The 21,626-nt window shown below is 44.2% G+C and overlaps 1 protein-coding gene across 2 annotated transcripts in view; it reads left to right on the forward strand.

The window, feature by feature from the left end:
* Stx8 (syntaxin 8) overlaps window positions 1-21,626 on the forward strand; it is a 229,746-nt gene that overhangs the window by 16,906 nt on the left and 191,214 nt on the right. For both annotated transcript variants that reach the window (XM_028780195.1, XM_028780196.1), the window contains exon 4: window positions 2,730-2,840. In XM_028780195.1, coding sequence (XP_028636028.1) covers window positions 2,730-2,840 — 111 coding nt within the window. The remainder of the gene's footprint in view (window positions 1-2,729; window positions 2,841-21,626) is intronic.

Raw genomic sequence — 21,626 nt, forward strand, 5'->3', positions numbered from 1 at the left:
TGAGCAGAGCATGTAGGGAAGGCTAGCTGATATCCGGACAGGTCGGCAGGGTAGTTGAGCAGAGCATGTAGGGAAGGCTAGCTGATATCGGGACAGAACTAATAGCCCCACTATTTAGAATTTCCATTTTGCCTTTGTTCTGTATAATTATTTTCACAGTTTCTGTTTTCTCCCTGCCCCACCATTCAAGGAACATTGTTTAAATTGAATAAACGCTTTCTGCTTTATTGATAGTTTATCATTAATTTGAAAGACATAGATAGATTCTTGTTCTTGGTTGGCACTGATCAGAAGACTAATATTTGGCCCCTTTTTATTAAGAAGAAGAAGAAGAGTATCTGGGGTTTCTGTTTCTTAGTTACAGTTGCAACACCATGGTTTCTAAGCTGGGTACTTGGTGACTGCCGTCAGAAGGAGATGGAAAAGGAGTGGGAGTGATTTGACCCGGGGACAAGTGGCATGCTGGAATGCTGAGAGAATCCATTTATTATTATTATTTTTAATATGTAGAGTAACTATGGTGCAAAGACTTAGCTTTAGGAGATTTATGGGTTTTCTAATAACTCTGTTATTGAGGGAGACTTTTTTTTAATGCTGGGGTTTGTTTACTGTTCCTACTAGCTAGCCAGCACTTCTCTGTACAAAATTAACAGCAGGACTTGTAGATCCCTGAGCCATGTATTTCCCTCCCAGGCAGTAGTGATGCTAATCCTTGGTTCTGCCGAGTTCTCAGAAACTTCTGAGGCCCGAACACAATGTTTTATGAGCCCTTTAAGTTGTTTTTATTACTTTATGTACTTATGTATGTACTGTGTGCCTGTGTGGGCACACTCATGCTTCAGTGTGTGTGCCTGTGTGAGCACACTCATACCATGGTGTGCATGTGGCAGTTAGAGGCCTTGAGAGAATCAGTTCTCTTCTACCATTTGGGTTTTAGGACTCAAGCTGAGGTGCTCAGACTTGGTGGCAAGCACCTTCCTTGTTGAACCATCTCTCCAGCCCCTCTGATCCCGTTTTACAAAGAAAAGAATCTGTAACCTGAAGCAGCCATCTTTCATGCTTACTGTTGTTGCCAGAACTGGTATTAGTGGTCAGCCCTGCTTCACATTGTGGGCCTTCAGATCTGATGAAACAGCCATTTGGTTAAAAAAAAAAAAATCAAAGCCAGGCACAGCTTGTTTTCCTTTTTATATTTGATGTCAGACACATTTTTTTTTTAAATCTTTTTGTTTACATCCTGTGTCCTGTCCTTGATGGTGTTTTCTTCAACATTTCTTTTTCTGTTTTGGGTGTGTGTATGTGTGGTTATACACACACAGATGTGGAAGTCAAAGGTCAATGTCCGGCATCTTCCTCAATCTCTTCATACTTCATTTTTTTGAGAGAGATCTCTCAGAGAACCCCAAGTTCATGGATTTGGCTGGACCGGCTGGGCTGGCTGGCAGAGTTGCCTGGGATCTGTCTGCCCTTCACTCCCCCTTCCTACCAGTGCTGGGGTTACAGGTGTACACTGCCCCGGAACCCAAACTCAAGGCCTTAGGCCTGCAGGGCAGCAGTTGGCCCACTGTACCCCTCCTCAGCGCCATTTCAGTGAACCCATAGAACTTGCCATCTAATGCTTTGTTTCAAGAAAGCTAGTACATAAACCTTGGCTGTTCACAGTTCACACGCATGTAATTCTACTCTCAGGAAGCTGATGAGGATTAGGAGACCAGTTTGGGCTGCATAGTAAACTATGTCTCAGAAAGACAAACGCAATAGGAACTTTGGGTTTAGGGACTGAGGGTGTGGCTTGGCAGTAAATCCAAAGGCTCTGGAGTCAAATTCCAGTACCAAAAACCCTACCAAAAGATGTAAGTAAGTGTTCTGGAGTTCCATACAGAGAAACAGCCATGGCCAGTGATCACCTCTGTAGGTAACACTTGTCATGTAGGCCTGCAGATCTGAGTCGGATCCTGGGAGTCAATGGAAGGGTGAAGGAGACAGCAGACCCAAAAAGTTGTTCTCTGACCTTTACACGAACTGTGACATGAACCCCCACCCCCACCCCCACCCCCACCCCCACCCCCACCCCCACCCCCACCCCCACAATGAAGAAGCATCTGTCTGGACTGGTGAAGCTCTGCCTTTAGGGCCCTAGTCAGCCACATTTACTAGAATAACGTGTCAGCTACAACTTGTTTGTAGTTTCCCACAAAGATCCCATAGTACTTTTAACTCCTGAGCTGAAAGAAACATCTTTTACAGCACATTGTTGCACAAAAGCAACCTTCACGAAGCTTCTATCTGAGCTGTTACAGGCATTGGAGACACCTTCCCTTTCCAAACCTTAGGCTTTGCAGGAAGGGCGTTTTGAGTTTGTTTTTGTACTGCTAGGAATCATCCTGGCCCCCTCTTAGGTATTGATGAGTATGCAGATGCCCTTGGAAGCTAGCACCTGTAGTTTAAGCCTAAGGCTCCAGATTGCCCTTGTAGACTCTTCACTGGCAAAATAAATAATCAGACAAACCCAGCTTTTACCTGGTATGCTCTTTAGTGATAGGGCTCAAATAATGAGCTCTGTCAGTGTCTGCATTAGCCATTTGCAGTGGTCCAGTCATGGTCATTTACCTGAAGGATTCTGGGTAGTGGTGGGTGGAGCCTGTAATGTCTGCAGGTGACTTGAGTTAATCAAGTTATAGGGAAATGAGCTAAGCCACCCACTGTTGAACCTTAACAACTGATCACAGAACACAACTGGAGGGGGATCGAAGACAGAACCTGCTGGATGACCTTGTCACCCGAGAGAGACTGCTCTTGGCATTGTTTAAGAATGAGGGTGCGGAGCCGGATCTGATCAGGTACGATGCTTTCATTTACAGGGACACCCGGGCCCCTGAGGACTTATGTGCCGTTACTACAGGAGGAAACGAGTTCAGAGGAGAAACTGCTCTCCTCTTCAGGGCTCTACCCATGAGTGATGGTTTCTATTCTGTATGGTTTCTGTTCTATACAAAGTCTATTTGTTTATAGCATCTGACTGTATTTTCCTACTGAGCTGAGTTTTCATTAATTTCCCGGCTTTAGTAAGCCTGGTGTGTTCAGCTTAAGCTCATGTTAGGTGGGGCATACTTACGGAGAATACAGCCAGAAATTTTCTTTTGCCTCCTTTGAGTTTTTCTGCCTGGTAAACTCCTGAAGTTGGCTTATTGAAAATGGTGTCCTGGTGAGACTAGGGCAAAGTCCCAGAGAGAGGGGCTTCCCTGGCTGCTTTCCTCTCCAGGTTCTTTGCCAGCCTGTGATGGGCACTGCATATAGCTAACAGCTGCCCTGAGCACAGCCTCCATTGCTGGGGCTAGTGAAGGATAAATTGTTACATCTTTAGCATTGGCCTCTCTCTGCTTCTGGAACTTCAGTTCAAGGTTGGGACTATCACAGAAGGAAACAAGTTCAGAAGAGAAACTGCTCTCCCCTCGAGCAATCGAGAGCTGTAGCAATGAGTGATGTATCCATCTTGGAGTTCAGGGGAATCAGCTTTCTGATTAGTTCTCAGGGATTTTGTAGTTTCCCAAGGGCCATTGCCAGGCCCCATCTCAAAAGGTTAGCTCTAAAAAGTTGGGGTGAGTGGCCTCAGGTGGTTGTCATACACAGCTAGGCTTGCAAACCACTGTCCTAGGACAAGCTGGAGGGAAAGCAGCAGTTCATTCCTGCTGGTTCCATGATTCTCTGGCACAGTTAAGTCAAGGTGTCAGGAAGAATTTACAAAATATACAAAGCTAGGTGAAGTTAAGTCGTTTCTGTGAAGGATGAAAGCTGGGGTTAGTGAACAAGGAGCTGTGTCTTGGGCAATGTTTTAAAATGCAAGCGGAAGCTTGTGGGGCCAACTTACTGAGACTCCCTGGTGCTCTCTGGCAGTATTCAGTCCAGTCGATACAAGGGGTTGAAGTAAGAGGATGCTGATCCAGATTGGTGAGCAGAGGAATTTAAGGTGAGAAGAAATGTTGTCTTCCAGTAAATGTCTTTACTGTAGGGAAGAGAAGAAAATAATAGGTCAGATGTAGTTGTTCACTCCTGTAACCTTGGCACTTGTGAGACCAAGGATTGCTGTGATATGTAGGCTAGCCTGGGCCACAGTGAGACAAGAGGAAGGAGGAGAAGGGTAAAGAAGGGAGGAGAAGGAAGAGAAGAAGAAGAGGAAGAGGAAGAGGGGAGAAGGAGGAAGGGGAGGGGGAGGGGGAGGAGGAAGGGAAGGGGAAGAAGGGGAAGGGGAAGAAGGGGAAGGGGAAGAAGGAGAAGGAGGAGAAGGAGAAAAGAGAAAAGGAGAGAAGGAGAGGAGAGAGAAGGAGGAGGAGGAGAAGGAGAAGGAGAAGGAGAAGGAGAAGGAGAAGGAGAAGGAGAAGGAGAAGGAGAAGAAGAAAACTTTAAAAGAGGCAGTTGGTGAGAAATGTATTTTATGGGAAGATGGCAGCCAGGGGGAGAGAGAATGGTCAGAGGACAAGGAAAGGCTTAAATCGCCCCTGTGATGGTGGATGTGGTCATGGAGAATAGTGATCCTTAACATTTGGTTAGAGGCTTCATGTACCAGACTGTAGTAATTGCTCTTTATTAAGTGTTATTCGATAATGCCAAGGGGCCACCTGAAGAGTGAGAACCTTTGTCATTTGGGTTTTGTCGGTTTTGCTCCATCTTACCTGTCTTCTATCCCTACTTTTACAGTCTCTACATCTCAGTGGCCCCATGTCTCAGCATCTCTGTGTCCCTGTATCTCTCACCAGTTCCAGCTGAGCATCAGTGGCAACACCTTGGTTGAAGGTTGAGCATTCAGAATCCCAGCTCCCAGCTTGCAGATTAGTGACAGTGTTTTCACAAGGTCTTGGATGATTTGGAAATTACTGCTTTTCTGAGCCAGGGGCTCACAGCCTATTCCTAGAACACCTGGAACTCTGTGTAGACCAGGCTGGACTTGAACTCACAGAAGTCCTCCTACCTCTGCCTTCCTGGATGCTGGCTTTGCCTCATTTGTTCATAACTGTGGCACTTTGAATTAGAGCCACCCAAGAGGCTCACTGAAAACAGAGGAAGGAAAAGGGAAAAGTACAAGCACCTGTCCATGTGCTCAATGAGATCTACATGGCAGTGAGACTGGGATGCTCCCTCGGGTATCCAGTAGGTAGCAGGCTAGAGCCTCTGCGTCTTGTCAGAGAGTGGCACATACTCTGTTTGCTTCTAGACACCAAACACTGCTAGCTCAGCTGCTTATTACAGCATCGCCTTTCAGAAGGACGCAGGAGGGTAGTTAGTTCCAAAGTCAACCTGTTGGAAAGGTTGAGTTCTAGATATAAAATGTTTGTTTAAAAGGTTAATTTTCTACTGGTGTGTGTGTGTAGATATATGCACATGTGTACAGGTGCCTTTAGAAGCCATAGGAATCAGAGGCAGATGGCCTTGAAGTTAATGGTGGTTTTAAGTCACCCAGTGTGGGTGCTAGGAACCAAATGGGTCCTCTGCAAGAGCAGCATAGGATCACAACCACTGAGCTATCTCACCAGTTCCTAGATATCAAGTTGTAACTTTTACATTATAGAAAGGGCTGGACCAGGTGGCTTTTTAGTTCCTCAGTCATCTGGGGTTCCAGTTCATTGATTTTAAAACTGGGTCATGTTTTGCTCATTTTTTTGTTATGGTTAGGACCAGATGAGGCAACTGCCTTTACATGAGCTTTGCAAACAGTGAAATAACTATCTTTAAAGATGTCATCTCTGGAGTTTTGTGTCTGCACTGGGTTAGAGGAAGCTTATGCTGCTGTCATGCGTGAGGACCTTCTGTCTCACCTGTCGAATGTTCTACTTCTCAAGTGACCTGGCCTCCTTGGCCAGGCTTTTCCATGTGCTGCTCCCACCAGTACCCAGTGTGCTGCCTGCTGCCTTATTCATTACTGGACAGTCTTCTGTTAGGTCTAGCTAGAGGATCAACATTGAGTAGTAGCTTATTTTCCGTGTAGATTTTAATCAAAGCTCCCTCAGATCCTAGGATTTAAACCAAAGCTAATGACTGGATGGGAGAATTTTAGGAAACTCTGCAAGTTCAGAGCAAAGGCAGTCTTGGTTTCAGTCGGAGGCCTGAGGACCTTCTTAATCCTGTCACTAGGGATGTCTCCCACTGGTCCTGTGTCTTAAGGTTGATGCACCTGGACCCCAAACAGCTACATATTAGTTTGTTGGTAAATGGTTGGGGTGACTTGGGGACAGAGAAACTAGGCTGAGAATAAACTGAAGTAATGATACATGAATTCTGGATATTGCAACATGTAAGATTACCTATATTTCCCCAAGATAGAGAGCCAAAGGCAATGCGTGTGTACACAGTTTTTCCTTCAGTAAGCTTTCAGAGAAGTTATGTTTAAAAAGTACATAAGCACTGTCAAGGAGAGGTGATAGCTGAGGAGAGGGGGCCTGTTTCACAGAACATGAGCCCAGCTTGTGTAAGAAATCAGTGGGGCAAATAGAAGTCAGTCACCATGGAAACATAAAGAAGGAGAATGGTAGCAGATTATTGGGAGGTGAATTCCTCAGTTTCTTAGCAAATTGTTGTTGGGCTGGGGTTGGTTAGCTCCATTGTGCCTACCGTAACAGGAGTATATGTGTGTGCCTGTACAAACAGTGCAAGTCCCATAGAGAGTCTAGGAAAGTCCAGCAAGTAAGGAGATGCATACTAGAGAGAAGCTACTCCAAAATGGTATTAGGAAAGTCCCAGGTGCTCAGCTGCAGGGTCATGAGAATGGACTCCCGGGGTGGTTGCCTTACTCTAACTAGGCAGGGAGATGGCACCATTGCTGATGCAGAAACTTTAAGGGTACCGAGTGAGCGAAGGGATGCTGAGGCTGAGTTTTCTTGCTCCTGCTTGCTTTGCGAAGCCCATGTCCCTCACTCCCAGAAGCCTCCTGTGGCTTTCCTCCACTCTCCTCTTCTCTCAGATGGAGCTTATTAGTGAGAGAAGTGTCCTGGCAAACGTCAGTTTGGATTAACACTTCCTTTAAGCAGACATAAATGTGCTGATCCCATCATTGAATGTGTAGCCATCATGTGACAGAGTGTTCATTTTTACCTCCCAGATTACCCGTCATTATTTTAGAACAGTAAGCCTGGGTCCAAATAAGCAATGGTTGGCTAATCTAGGTATTTGGACAGTTGTTAAAGAAGGTTCTGTGTAACAGCGTCCCTTGGAAGGTGATAAGCAATGACCCAGCTTCTGACTTGAAAGCCAGTTGCCCTTTTCATTCAGAGCATTGCTGAGCCTCGCAATTAGCCAGAGCTTTGTAAAGGGAAAGAGGGATCATTGCATACTCCACTGCACTGGAACGGTCCCTGAGATTAACTGTCGTGGGTGGCTAACTGGCTAAGCTTAACTTCACATCACTAGCCACACAGAGGATTATGGGAAAGGAAGTTATTTGGAGTTTGTGTTGGTAGTTTTATGTCAGGAGGGGGATGCTAACAAAATGGCAGCTTGCTAGAATCAAAAGGTGATGATAACGAAATGTCACATTTTCTTGGAATAGAATCACTTTAATTTTAGACATACAGTTTTCTCTTGATCAACTGAAAACATATAGACTATCCAGTATGTATTTCATATCATTGTGTGGGCAGCCCAAGTATGCACAAGAGAAATCACATTACATTAAATCTTACATTAAAAATATAGCCTCTTGAAATGAATAAGTAAAAAAAAAATTAAATTAATAAAAGGATATAGCCTCTCTTGCAGGGCATGATGGCCCATGCCTGTAGTCCCAGCTACTCAGGGGGCTGAGACTGGAGGATTGCTGGAGTTCAGGAGTTCTGGGATGAGTATGTTATGCCAATCAGGTGTCTGCATTAAGTCTGGCATCACTATGGTGATCTCCTGGTAGTGGGGACCATTAGGTTGCCCAAGGGGTAAACTGGCCCAGTTTGGAAAAATATACCCTCTCTCATTTTAAATCGTGGAGTATTTTATATCAGTTTAATGCTTTATTAGAAAGATTTGCACTCAATAGTACTCAATGATTCTTTCTTAAAGAATCACTTATTTATGCTTGGTAGTACTGACAAGACCACTTTTCTATTAGTAGGCAGTGGCTAAGAAATATGCACTTACTTCATTAGCCGGCTCAGACAGTATGCAAACTGAATATTTATCCATTTAATTATACCCAGAAATATGGTAACCCCTAGCTTTTCTGAAAGGATGTGCTGACATTGGTGAAGCTTTATTTTTAAGTAAGCCCAGAGTAGGTACAAAAGGCAGCTAAGAACACTGCAGTTCCCTGGCAATGTAGTAAACAGCGGATACAGATGCAAGAATGCTGTGATAAAGCGCACGGTGCCTAGTGTGTGCCTACTGCCATCCCTGCCTCTCAGGATGTGGCAGTCTGAAGCCAGCACTGAGAGCACTTGCTCTTTGTAGGGTGTAGTCCCTGGAACACCAATACAGTGACATGACACATACCATGGCAGGAAGTAGGGTGAACTAAGCAGAAGAGAGAACACATCGTCCTCTGTATCAGTGTGAGCCTGTTTAGCTAGTGAGGTCACAGGATCTGTATCAGTGTGAGCCTGTTTAGCTAGTGAGGTCACAGGACCCAGCCATCGTCATTTGCAGGGTTTTTTTTTTTTAATATATTTTTTGCCTCTTGATGGAGATTTTAAGTATCCTGATGACAGGGATCAAAGACTACACAGTGCTTAAGAGTTTCTCCTGGCTGGGTGGTGGTGGCGCACGCCTTTAATCCCAGCACTTGGGAGGCAGAGGCAGGTGGATTTCTGAGTTCGAGGCCAGCCTGGTCTACAGAGTGAGTTCCAGGACAGCCTGGGCTATACAGAGAAACCCTGTCTCGAAGAAAAAAAAAAGAGTTTCTCCTGAATGAAGGAACACCTTTCTACTTCCTCTGTGTCTGTGTCTCCCCAAAGAGCTAGCTTAGAGCTGGGTATACAGCAGACACACTTGAACGCAGCAAATTTTTGTTGATTGAAAGCCAATCCAAGATGTGCTAGGATACTTCAGGAACTAAACGGCTGGGACTGTCAGGTGTGTTTATACAAAAGCTTTCTCAGGGACTCAGAGGTCCAGGTTGTCTTGTCCGGGCTATGCTGTTGTAGCAAGGCCAGGTATCCTGTGGGTGGAGTAGGGAGAGAGAGGGATGTAGAGCACTATACCCTCTTTGGTGATTTGGCCTGCAAATATTTTACCCTCTGCCCATTGGTTGGAGGTGGTCACATGGCTCCAACCTTTCTGTGAGGGAAGCTGGGGACTCTGATACCGAACTGGGGCTAGCGGAAGTATGTACTCTGTGCCTCCTGGTTATTTTGAGTAATTTGATAGGTAAGTATGTAGTCCTGCTGCTTTTCCAGTCAGCAGTCAAAAGAGACAGCACAACCTCAGACTTCACTGGAGCCAAACAGCACTGGACAGGCATGGAAACGGACACCTGGGCCAGTGAACACAATAAAGGATCCAGAAGCAAAGCCACACAGCTGCAGCCGTCTGATTCTCCACACTGCAGAAAAGACAGCCTCTTTGACAAATGGTGCTGGGGAAACTGGATGCCCACATTTTACAGAGAGAAACTATATGTCTGACTCTCACCCTGTACAAAAATCAGTCTATAAATGGAACAAAAGCTGGTCTATAAAAAGACCCCAAACTCTGAGTCATCTAGAAGAACACATTTCAAGATATGGGCATAGACAGGACTTTCTAAATAGAACTCTAACAGCTCAGGGGATAGTACAATTTGACGAGGGGGGAACGCATCAAAATAGGAGGCTGATGGTGGCTGGGAGTGTGGATTAGAGTCCGAAGTCCTGGGTTCAGCTCCTAACATCCAAAGAACGAAAGAAAAATGGCTCTCACACAGGCCAGGAGGCTGTTATGTAGCCTACAAAATGGCAGAGTGCCTAGCAGCTTTCCTTCCAACAGACCTGTTACAGAAAGGCCAAATGAGCCGATCTGACACTTTTCAAAAGTATGACAGATCAGCAAGGTCACGGAGAGTCCAAAGCTCTACACCCTCAGCCGTCAGGGATGCAACTCAAATTACTAAGATTCTGTCTCACCCTAATGGCTGCCATCTGGAAAACAAATGACAACAAACACTGGGAAGAGTGGGAGTAACTCCTGGCAGAAGCTGTTGTGGAAACCATTATAGGGTGCCTCAAAGAAAAAAAAAAAACCCAAAAAACAAAATAAGCAGAGCTAGTATATGATCCAGCAGTACCACTCCTTAGGAATATGCCCAGAGGAACCAAAACCATCATACACTAAATGCTTGCATACCTCAGCTTAACCCAGCACCATGCATGACAACTGTGTTTGGGAATCAGCCTAGGTGGTGATGGATGAGTAGAAAATGTATCTAAACACTATGCCATAAAAAGAATGAAATTAGGCTATTTGTAAGAAAATGCAACCACACATTTGCATGTGAGTTCAGGTGCCCACAGGGGGCATGAATTCGATTCACCATGCAGTTAGGATTCTCTCAGCCACAGGGAACAGATAATCCTACCAATCTGCTTAAAGAAGGCATTCCCCTGAGGGAGGCTCCACATCAGAACACTGGCTAACTCAGCCGCAGCAGTCTGTACGCCCTCCTCCTCTGCCTTGCTCAGAGTGGTCCCTTCCATTCAGCCTGAAGCCTCTCATGGTTTCCAGATGGATGCAGCAGCTATTAGCTACACTCTGGACAGAGCAAAATAGGAGAGGAAGAAGATACTTAGCACGAGTAAAATTTTCCTGTGGTTAGGAAATCTAAAAAGCATTTACCAGGATTGAGGGAAAGTCCTCTTGTTTTGGTCCTCACCCTTACAAAGTAACTAGTGTTTTTGCCCATATCCTTCTATAAGTCTCTGAAACTTATAGTCCACCATCTTTCAAACGTACCTTATATGTGATTATATATCTTAGAGATTTTTCCCATTAGGATTTGTAGTTGATATTTTAATGTTAAGTTATTAGTATTAAATTAGTATTAAATTAGATATTACTATATTTTGTCATGTACACATACCATAATTAATTTAACTAATTAATAGTTATATGTTGTATCTCCTTTTCAGTCTTTCTATCACAAAAAGGTTCAATAGTTTCTACCACAAAAGTTCAGTACAGGTCTGGGATATGTGAGACTGTCTCCCTACATCCCCCAGAAATACAGAGCAGATAATCTGAAATGTAAGCAATTTCTCGTGTGTCAGAATGTCTCTCTGAAGAAAATCTCAGGAGTGGTGGCTAGGTCTGAGGGCATGTGCCTTGGAAATTCTGATGGCATTTGGAAACTATCACCCATTGAGTCAAAACCAGTCAGACCTGTGAAAGCAGTTCCTGCACCTGTTTGTGCACTTAGCTTCCCCAAGGAGAGTTTTGTCATAGGCTATCTTAGTAGAGTTGCATGCACTTACTCCATGACTTAAGGTCTAAAGAAACATGGCTCTCCATTCCCCCAACCCCAGACAAGGTTTCTCTGTGTAGCCCTGGCTGTCCTGGAACTCAGTCTGTAGACCAGACTGACCCTGAACTCAGAGATCTGCCTGCCTCTGCCTCTGCCTCCCGAGTTCTGGGATTATGGCTTTTGGTATTCAAAAACAACTGGACAGGCAAGATGGCGGCTCAGTGGGTAAAGTACATGCTACACAAGCCTGACAGCTTGAGTTTGATCCTGGAACCCACAAAAAAGTGGAAGAAAGGAGTGAACTGACTCTACAGAGAGTCCTCTGATTACTCCACTATAGACACACAGCATCAGTAATAACAATAATAGTCATTTTAAGCAATCGTAACTGTTAAGTATCTGATCGAGAGTGTGAACCCCACTCTTCTCCAATTTGGCCTTTGTAGTTTTGTGTCTGGCTGCAGCTTTTCAAGGAGAAGGCGCTGGCAAGGTAGAAGACGTGACACGTTCCTGTGGGCCACCTCTGGACCTTGTGTGTGTCTGTCAGTTCTTTCTGCTGCTGTGCCAGCTCTGCAGAATACAGGCCAGTGCTTCCAGTGTATGTTGGCTGTCCAGGAACTTGCTGGGTGCACCAAGCTGGCCTCAAACTCAGCGATTGCCTCTCTCTGCCTCCCAAGTGCTGGGGTGAAAGGCAAGCGTGTGCTTTCTTTCTTAATCTCGTTGTTGCTGTTTTACACTCCCCTTTTTGTACACAGGCTTTTGATACCTCGTGTCTGCTCTTAACACTGTAGCCACTTTCTTAATTCTGCTCTTAATGGAGTTTCTGTTGATTCTTACATTTTTAGTTAGTTTTGCATGTTTGTGCGAGTGTGGTGTGTGCATGTGTATCTGTGTGCTCACATGTTCACAGTTGTGTGTGTGTGTGTGTGGTGTGTAGGCCAGAGGTCGGTGTCAGGTATCTTCATTTTCTAACTTACGTATGGAGACAGAGTCTCTCACTAAGCCCAGAGCTTGCCAGTTTGGTTAGTCTGGTTACCCAGCTTGTTTTAGAGATCCCCTGTTTCTGCCTCTTGAGTGCTGAGAGTCTCAGTGAATCCCATGCTTACTGGTATCAACACACAGGTACCGGGGATCTGAACCTCAGGCTACATGACGAGTACTTTCCCCATGGAGCCATCACCTCATTTCCCAGTTTTCATTTAAAGAAAATTAGTTATTTTATGTGTATGTGCCAGCATGAATTTATGTGCACCATGTGTGTACAGGAGCCCATGGAGGCCAGACACAGACAATTGTGCGATGCCTAATGTGGATGTTGGGAACTGAACTCGGGACCTCTGCAAGAGCAGTAAGTGCTCTTAACCACTGAGCCACCTCTCCAGCCCAGTTTTTAAGAATAAGGAACCACTTCCTGGGAACTTTACAGTTAGCTTTGGCTTAAAACTGAAACAGAGCCTGTGTCACATGACCCAATAAAACCAGAAACCAAGAAGTCCTTGGATTGCAGTGATTGGCTTGGTTAGTCAAGCTAGATATTGTGTGGACTGAAAATGAAGACAGTCATGTTCTCCAGTGGGCAGAGCCTTGACCAGAGTTGATGTTCTGAAACTGGGAAGAGATGGTGGGGGGTGATGAGTGAGCAGATGATGGGGGCGCCTCAGCTTTCTTCCCCAGTTCCCTTGGTGAAGTCTTGTCAGGGTGACATTTCTTGAAGGAACAGAAGCCCATCCCCAATTCTTTGACCCAAGGAAGGACTTGTATTTCCTGCTGCTCTGTCCTAGAGGAGTGGTAGCTCACTGGCCTTTGGATTGTTTTATTTATGCTAAACTCCATTTGCTAGAGCATTGCTTTTACCCCCCAATTTTGTCTTTATAAGAAGCTGGGATGTTTCCACTTTTCACTTCTTCTTCAAGAGGTGATAGTTACTTGTGCAATATAACCCAGTTCCAACACACACTCATATACACTTGCATGTGTGAACCCTACCACATGTAACATGCACATGCACTCAAGCATACACACATGCATAACACATGCAGACACGCGCACATGTGCACAAGCACATTCACATACACACATATGCACATTTTCAATTACATTCGCACATACACGCACACAATTTCATGTGCTGCTTTCTTCTGTAGACATGATCTTGTGTACTCTATGTTAATTCTTGTTTAACTGTTTTGAGAAGTAGTAGCTTCTGACTTCGTCTTCAGAAGCTGGAGAACTGTAACCAGTTAATTCAGTGTGTGGACTGATACAGTATTGCAGTAAGAAGGAGGATTTGAAAAGGGGAAGGGCTTAAGAAGTCTGGCACATACTTTGTATTGGTCCATCTGTTTTGCTTTTGTTTCAGGACAAGGTATCAAGGTATCATGTAGTGCAGGCTGGCCTTGTACTCACTCTATAGCCAGAGAATGGCCTTGGAACTTCTGATCCTCCTGCCTCTGCCTTCCAAGAGCTGTAATGACAGGTATTGCAACCATGCCGATTTTACGCTCTGCTGGGAATTGAACCCAGACTTTGTATGTCTCAACAGGCCCTTGGCCAGTTAAACTATAACTGCTGCCCCCAGCACACTGCTTTGTTGTTCTGTATTAACTAATGGTCCGGTGCTAGTCATGCAGTGTACATGGTGGAGAGTTCTGTTCTCTAGGGTTGGGCCTTGGGGATCATGTTCAGGGCTTTACAAAATGTGCATGGTGCCACTGAGCTACTGTTCCTGGGAGTGACCGTGTTCTTGTGGGGAGGAAAATTTCATATGTCATATGACAAAGTTTTTCTTAGGACTCTTAGGAAAAGAGTTTCCCCCTTTGAACCCAAGGCCTCATGTATGCCAGGCAAGTATTTCACCACTGAGCCACATCTTTATTAACCAGTTTGGTTGAGATTATTAAGCCAAAATTTTGACACTTTGGGATATTGCAGTGACTTATGGCAATTTAATAATTTGTTTTTGAAGAATATTTTAAAATATATACTATTGCTTATATGTTTAAATCATAATTTTTATGTTTACATATGTTATAGATTAATGGTAAAATTTTAAAGTACTATGTTAAGCAACAAAAAGTCCAGCTGTGGAAAAAAACTATCAATGACAACAAAGGGTCTCTCAGCTCCATTGTGCACTTCCCCGTTTCTTCCTGGTGGCAGCGGTCTTGGACAGTTGTCTGTGTGTCCTTTTGTAGAGATTCTGCATGTGTGTGGCTGTACACGTGCCTCCAGGCTCCTGTCTTTACACAGATGTGTATTTTGCACTCTTAACTGTGTGTCTGATCCTTTTTTTGTTAGCAGCATGCCTTGGAGAGTATTAAGCAAGGTTTAAACTTGTTCTCCAAGGCATGCTGCTGATTCTGAATAGGGAAGAGCAGCTGTCTGAAGTGTCTAGGTTGTGTATGCACTTCCGAGACAAGTTATCGCTTGGGGGGTTCTCTGTAGTCGTTACTCTGGCTCGGCATTTTTCTCTGATGGTAGAGTTGAATTCTGAACGAAGGCTAACGATAAGGCGACCTGTCTATTTGGATGCTTGATCAAGATGAAACCTTGAACTTTGAAGGACTGTTAGTTGTTGCAGCTCTAGGTCGTTGATCAAGTCGTTGATGTATCTATTATTACCGGGTGGGGGTGGGAAGGTGATATAAGAAAGCACTCTGTTGGGAAGTGCTTAGAAGCAGCAGCCTGGGCTTTCCAAAGGCTTTACAAAAATACACAATGGTAAAAAATGTGAAGTTGGTCTTCATTATATTCTTGAGATAACTGAGTGGGGTGTGTAGCTTAGTGTCAGGGTTCCTGCCTATCACTCACAAGGCTCTGTATTAACCCTTTACCCGCCCTGCAGCAACACTTATTAAAATAATGTGAAACTGGGGCTGGTGAGGTGGCTGGCTCAGAGGTTAAGAACACTGGGTGCTCTTCCAGAGGACCTGGGTTCAACTCTTAGCACCCACATGGCGGCTCACAACTGTCTGTAACTCCAGTTCCAGAGGATCTGATGCCCTCTTCTGACCTCTATAGGCACTGGGCTCACAGTTCACAGATATACATGTATGCAACACACACACACACACACTAACATGAAATATGTAGGCATAAACCTAGTGAGAGCTTTACACTGAAACATCATTTAGAGAAAGCCAAGAGAAACCTAGAGATTAGAATGCCCATTGTAGTTAAGATGTCAGCTTCCTTTAGACTGGGTTGTAGATTCAGAGCAAACCCACTTACAGTCCCCATCTGAATTTTGGTGTTTTGTGTTGTCACTTGATAATCTGGCTTCCACCACAGTTTATATGACAGTGTGAAGAACTAAGCAGCATCAAGGCAGCATTGAAGAGAAGACACAGCAGTGTAGCAGCTGAGCTGGAGCAGTGTGTTGCACAGGGAGAGGCAAGTGAACCAGGATCCCACACACATGTTGTCATCCGACTAATCACAGAGGTGGCATAATGGGTGTAGCATTAGGTGGATTGGTGTCCACATGAAAAAGAAGTCTTAGCCTCTGCTGTCACCAATCCAGAGGGACACTGTGGACCTTAACATGAAAGGCCACAAAAGCATTTAGTAGAAAACCCAAGGTCTTCATAACTATGGTAGAGGCAAAAATTTCTTAGGCCATCCAAGTCACTAAACACAAAGGAAATACATGAAGAAATGTACTTCATTGAAATCTGTCTTCCAAAGAATACCAACAGTTAAGACAAACTCGAGCAGAAATCAATATCTTCAAGGGTATTCATCTGATATGGGAAATATATGGACCATAAAGAGCCTTGAAGGCAGACAACATTAGAAAGACAACAGCAGAAGATTTAATCCTGGGCTTCACAGAAGAGATGGTGTGTAAGGAATGTAGGCAAAGATGTTGGCTTTAGACAGTCATCAGGAAAGTCAGACTGTAACCAGGATGTTACATCACCATACCTACCAGAGCTACCTTGCCAGATGGTCCCAGGATTTGCTGGAATTCTCATATACTACTGGTGGGACTGCGTAAGTACAGTCTCTTTAGAAATGGCACACCCACGCAAATGGAACTGTCCCATGGACACAGAAAGAATGTTTATAGCAGGGCTGTTCTTAAAAGTTCCTGTTGGAAACAGCCCAGGGAACTAATGGTGTATTCAGACATTGATGTTACACAGCAAATACAGCTGAACAGTCTACAGGTGCACACCACACTCTGGATGGCTCGCACAAACATGCTGAGTGACATAAACCAGACAGAGGAGTTACACATGTAGGCTGCCATTCCTATAAAGGTGAAATTTATAGTGTTATGAATCATGAAAGTAAGTGGTTCCTTTTGGAAGAGGAAGTGAGCGGAATGGAACAGACGGGCTTCTGGGCCAGAGAGACTGCTTGCTCATCGAGTAAAAGCGCTTGCCATGCAAGCGTGATGACCTAAGATTGATCCTTGGAACCCATGTAAAAAGCCAGATGTGGTGTTGCACATCTGTAATCTCAAGACTCAAGTACAGTGGGATGGGAGGTGGAGATGGGAGAATCTATTGGAAGCTTGCAGGCCAGCTAGCCTGGAGTACTCTGTACAACGGCAGAAGTGAGAGATCCTGCTCTAACAAGATGGAGGAGAGCTGAATGCTGGGAGCTGTGCTCTGATCCACATGCAGTTCAGTGTGTGCTGCCCCCACACACTCACTCAGTACTTAAATAAAGGATTTGGATGCCGCTGGTGTTGCCCTGGTAGCAGCTGGCGGTATTCACTGCGTATCTTTGACCTGTATGCTGTGGCCTTTCATTTTATATGTTCTGCTTGAATTATATGGGTGTATAAATACACACACACACACACACACACACACACACACAGATTCACGTACATACTCTTAACACACATGTATATATGCAAGCAGAAAAGCTGCATCCTGAGCAGACCACAAGGTGGGGATGTAAGTCAGCAGAAGAGGAAACAACACCCAACTTCTCTTGGCTGGGTTTTGAACCATGGGTGCTTTCCTTCCCTGAGAGCAAAGAGAGAACACAGAAATTAATTGTGCTTTTTCCTAAATGATAGGAAAGGATTACCACTGCTATCCAGTTCTCGCTTCCCCTGTCTGTGTGGATTGCAATCTGCCTGTCACTTTCATGCCTCCCTTCATGGGCTCCAGACTCTGCCCAGCCCAGTCTGCTTCCTGCTGTTTCTTCTCCCTCTCTGCTTTTCCTTCCTTTAAAAAAAAAACCTTAGGTATCTTTTTCATCCATTGCTTTTCCCCTTGGAAAAATTGGTATACACCCTTGTCTGTCTCCCCCTACTTTTCCTGCTCTTCCTCTCCCCCCTCATTTTCCTCTCCCCTTTCTTCGTGTTCCTCTTCTTCCTCTCTCCAGAGTCTCAAGTAGCCCAAGCTGGTCTTAACAACCACAGATAACCTTGAATCCCTCGTCCACCCGCCTCTTCCTCCCAAGTGCTGGGTTACACATGTGTGTTGCCAGTCCTGGTTCTTTGTTCTGTTCTTAATTTTAAAATAAAAGAGCTGTTTTCAATGTGTCTTTCTAATAGTTTCCACACAGTTTGCCACTTAACTTTTTAAAATGTATTTTTTTTTTAGCTGATATACCAAACTTCAAATTTTTCATGTTAATGGGATACCATGTAATATTTTATAGGTCTTTGTTTTCTGTCATCTTTTCTCTCTTTCCTTTTCTCCCTCTTTACAGGGAAATGATTTTCCTTTCCTTTTTATTTTTGGGGGAGTTCAGTGGGGCTCTCACTGTATAGCCCAAACTGAGCCCGAACATGTGACACTCCTGCCTCTACCTCATCAATCCTGAGATTATAGAAGGATCGCCATGCTTGGCTCTCCACTTGGATTTAATCCATGCTTATGCTGATGCACAGTGCCAACATATATCGCCTCTCCTTTCCTGTATGCCATGTTCTAAAGTCACCATTGTAATGTTGGCGTTTATCTTTGTCACAGTTACTGTTATTTATACTTATAAGTATGTTGCTATAAATATATTTTTCTGAAAACAGACTTGTATTATGTACAGGTCTCTGTAATTTACTTTTTTTAAATTTAAGTTTGGACATTCCTCCAAATCAATAGGTTTAACACAACAACAGCGAGTACTTTGCAGTTAAAAATCTGCAGACATTCTTGTAACCTCTGTCCATAATGTTGGATTGTTTTGTTTTCTTTTTTTTCTAATTATATACATGTCTAAGGCAAATTCCGTGGGCACTATGGCCTCTGTTTCTATAAGAGAGGGCCCCCAGGATATGTGTGTTGGAAATGTAAAGTGCTGCCATGTATATTTGTTAAAAATTGTATGGCTTGCCAGCAGTATGTGGGAGGGCTTATTTTCCAACCTGCTAGCCATCAGTGGGTGTCGTAGAACTTGGTAGGTTTTGTTAATCTATGGATGGAAAAAAAAGTCTGTTTTGCATTTCAGTACTTGATATTATAACAGCACAGTGATGACTTTGGGCATGGAAAATAAAGATCTCTACAGCTGCAGGTATCAATTTTAAATCGCAAAGGTCATTTGGCAATTGAAAAGGAGAAAAGTTGCAGTCTGTCAACAAGGAGGAGGAAAGAACTACTGTGCACACTATATATTAGCTCATTGTCTTTTTTTTTTTTTTTTAGTACGTTGAATACTTTTCACGCTTTGCTCTTTTTCTTCTGTATGTGTGTGTGCGCATGTGGAGATCATGGGTTGACACCTGGTGGCTTCCTCAAGCACCATCCACCTTATTTTTTGAGACAGGGTCTCTCACTGAATCTGGATCTCAGTGGTTCTGTTACAATGGCTGTCCAGCAAGCCCAGGGAGCCTCCTGCCTGAACGACCTCCGACCCTGGTGATTACAGGCATGCACTGCAATACCCTGCAGTTTTATGTTTTCGTTTTTTGTTTGTTTTAACATGGATGCTAGGGATTGAAGTAAGAGCCTCATGTTTGTGTGGCAAGTACTTTACCAACTGAGCCATATCCTCAGTCTCCCAAGTTCAACTTTTTAGTAAATAAAAGTTAAGAAATAAAAATTTAGGTAGGTAGGTAGATTAGATTAGATAGATCAATCCATTGATCGACCTTATTTTACCTCCACAGTCTGCAGAGGTGGCAAAGGAGGATTACCCTTTGGATTACAGAGGAGGATGGGTTACTGTGTGAGAGCTGAACCAGTGCTGGAGGAGGAGAACCAGCATCCTTTGATCTGACTTTTGTCTCTAGTCTCTCTTGATCTTGGTTCGCACCACTGTTGCCTATAGGAGTTGTGGTTTGTCTTTTTCTCACTGGCTTCAAGTACTTTGTCTTGCCTTTTGCTCTTTCTAACCTGTGGACAGGATTGCCCTATCGCACCAGATTGCCAATGTAGCATCATGTGACAGAACAGTGATTGAATATCACAGAATCTGGGTTTGAGTTTTAACTCCATTTTGTTTCCTGTAAAATAAAGATAACCATGACTCTGCAGCTTGTGAAACTGGAATGTGGTGGGTACATGGCAAGGCCCTCTATGAGCTAGAAAGCGCCCTGTAACCAGGAACAAGTGCTTGCGCCCACCCATCTTGGCAGAAAAGAAGACAATGCACGCCATTTAAAGAGGCCGTCTCTCTGCCTTTAACAGAACGTCCAGAGAACGCAGTAGTGGATGATGGCGTACAGAATTGTATGGCATGGGCCATAAACTCAGTGTAAGAAATTAGAAGGAGAGGAGGATAAGCCAGTGTGAGGCGAGGAAGGCTGAGAAGGCATTGGAAGGCATGGGACTTGCATGATCCCGAGAGAAGGAGCATAGTCGGTACACCATGCACCTCATTCTGCTGTGAACTTTTTAATGTATTTTTTAAGTCACTGTCTCCTTCTCTACTCCAGGCTGGCTCAGCACTCACTGTGCAGTCCTCAGACTTGCAGAACCCTGTCTCAGTTTAAGTGCTGGGATGGAGGCGCGTGCCACCCTGCCCACTTTACTTTGTGCTTTCCTGGCTTCTACTGCCCCAGAGCAGTAGCTTTCACACCAGTCTGTAGATTGGTGTCCAGTTGGTTGCATAAAAGTCACCCAAGGGGCCTTATAAATTTCTGAGTTCTGTCCCCAAGGCAAAAGGGTACCACTGTTAAAAGTACAGGCCACCATCTCACTAATTTGCATTTTAGGTGTGAGTTGGCAGAGTCAGTCTAATAAAAATTGAATTGTTTAGGTTGAAGTGATGGCTAGGTAGGTGGTCCTTGGCTCTGTGTGTATCGATTGTATATACATTACCACTTGACACCCTTAATTAGTCTTTTAGTGGCATATTTGCATTTTTATACACCGGTTGCCAAACAGATTTGTACCACTGTTGCTTGCCAGCCAGTGATTTTGTGAAACTACACATAGCATGCTTGTTTCCAGAGCAGTGCTAGTGGCACCATTAATGGAGCATTTTAGCATTACTTTATAAAGTAATGGAGTGGAAACTAGTGTGCTGAATACAGGGGGAAATGTTGAGGCCGAGTTAGACAAGTTAGACATGTGACATTTCTAAGTGCAAAATACGTATTGTTTGTTCATCTAATCTGGACCTTCTCTGGATATGCTGTGAAACTGTTGGCTTGTGAAGAACCATGTCAACAGAGAACAGAGGGCAGTGTCCAGAGATGTGGCTCCTCATCGTGTGTGAGCATCTTGGTCACTATTGCACACTTTACTTCTAACCATGTTTACAAGCATACATTGTGTATTAATAAAGTACCGAGTTACAGTTACTATTGGCCAGTTACTGTAGCTGAATTTCCCCCACTGACCAGCAGAGAGCGCTCAGTCACCACGAGGCTGGTAATATGATTGGTCCTCACAGAATGGAAAGTTTAGGATTTTGTGCCAGCTACTTCTTGCCTCTCTACTTTTAAGGTACCTGTGATGATTAGATATTTTAGCTAAAGAGCACTTTCTTTTGGTGTTGATTTTTAGATTGCAGATATAATTCTCAGGGATTATACTCTTGACTTCTGATATTTGGATTAGAAACCGAAATAGGTCCTCTGAAACCTTTCAGCAATCTGCATAGCTCTTCTACTATGAATTGTTTTGTTAAGATATTCATTTAATATGGAACTTTTTATTGATATCAAAAAAGGCAACCAAGCTGGGCTGTGGTGGTGGATGCCTTTGATCTCTGCAATCCAGAAGCAGAGACAGGTGAATTTCTGAGTTCAAGGCCAGCCTGGTCTACAGAGCAAGTTCCAGGGCAGCCAGGGCTACACAGA

Source organism: Grammomys surdaster, unplaced genomic scaffold, assembly GCF_004785775.1.
Source record: "Grammomys surdaster isolate TR1022 unplaced genomic scaffold, NIH_TR_1.0 364, whole genome shotgun sequence".
Classification (NCBI taxonomy): Eukaryota; Metazoa; Chordata; class Mammalia; order Rodentia; family Muridae; genus Grammomys; species Grammomys surdaster.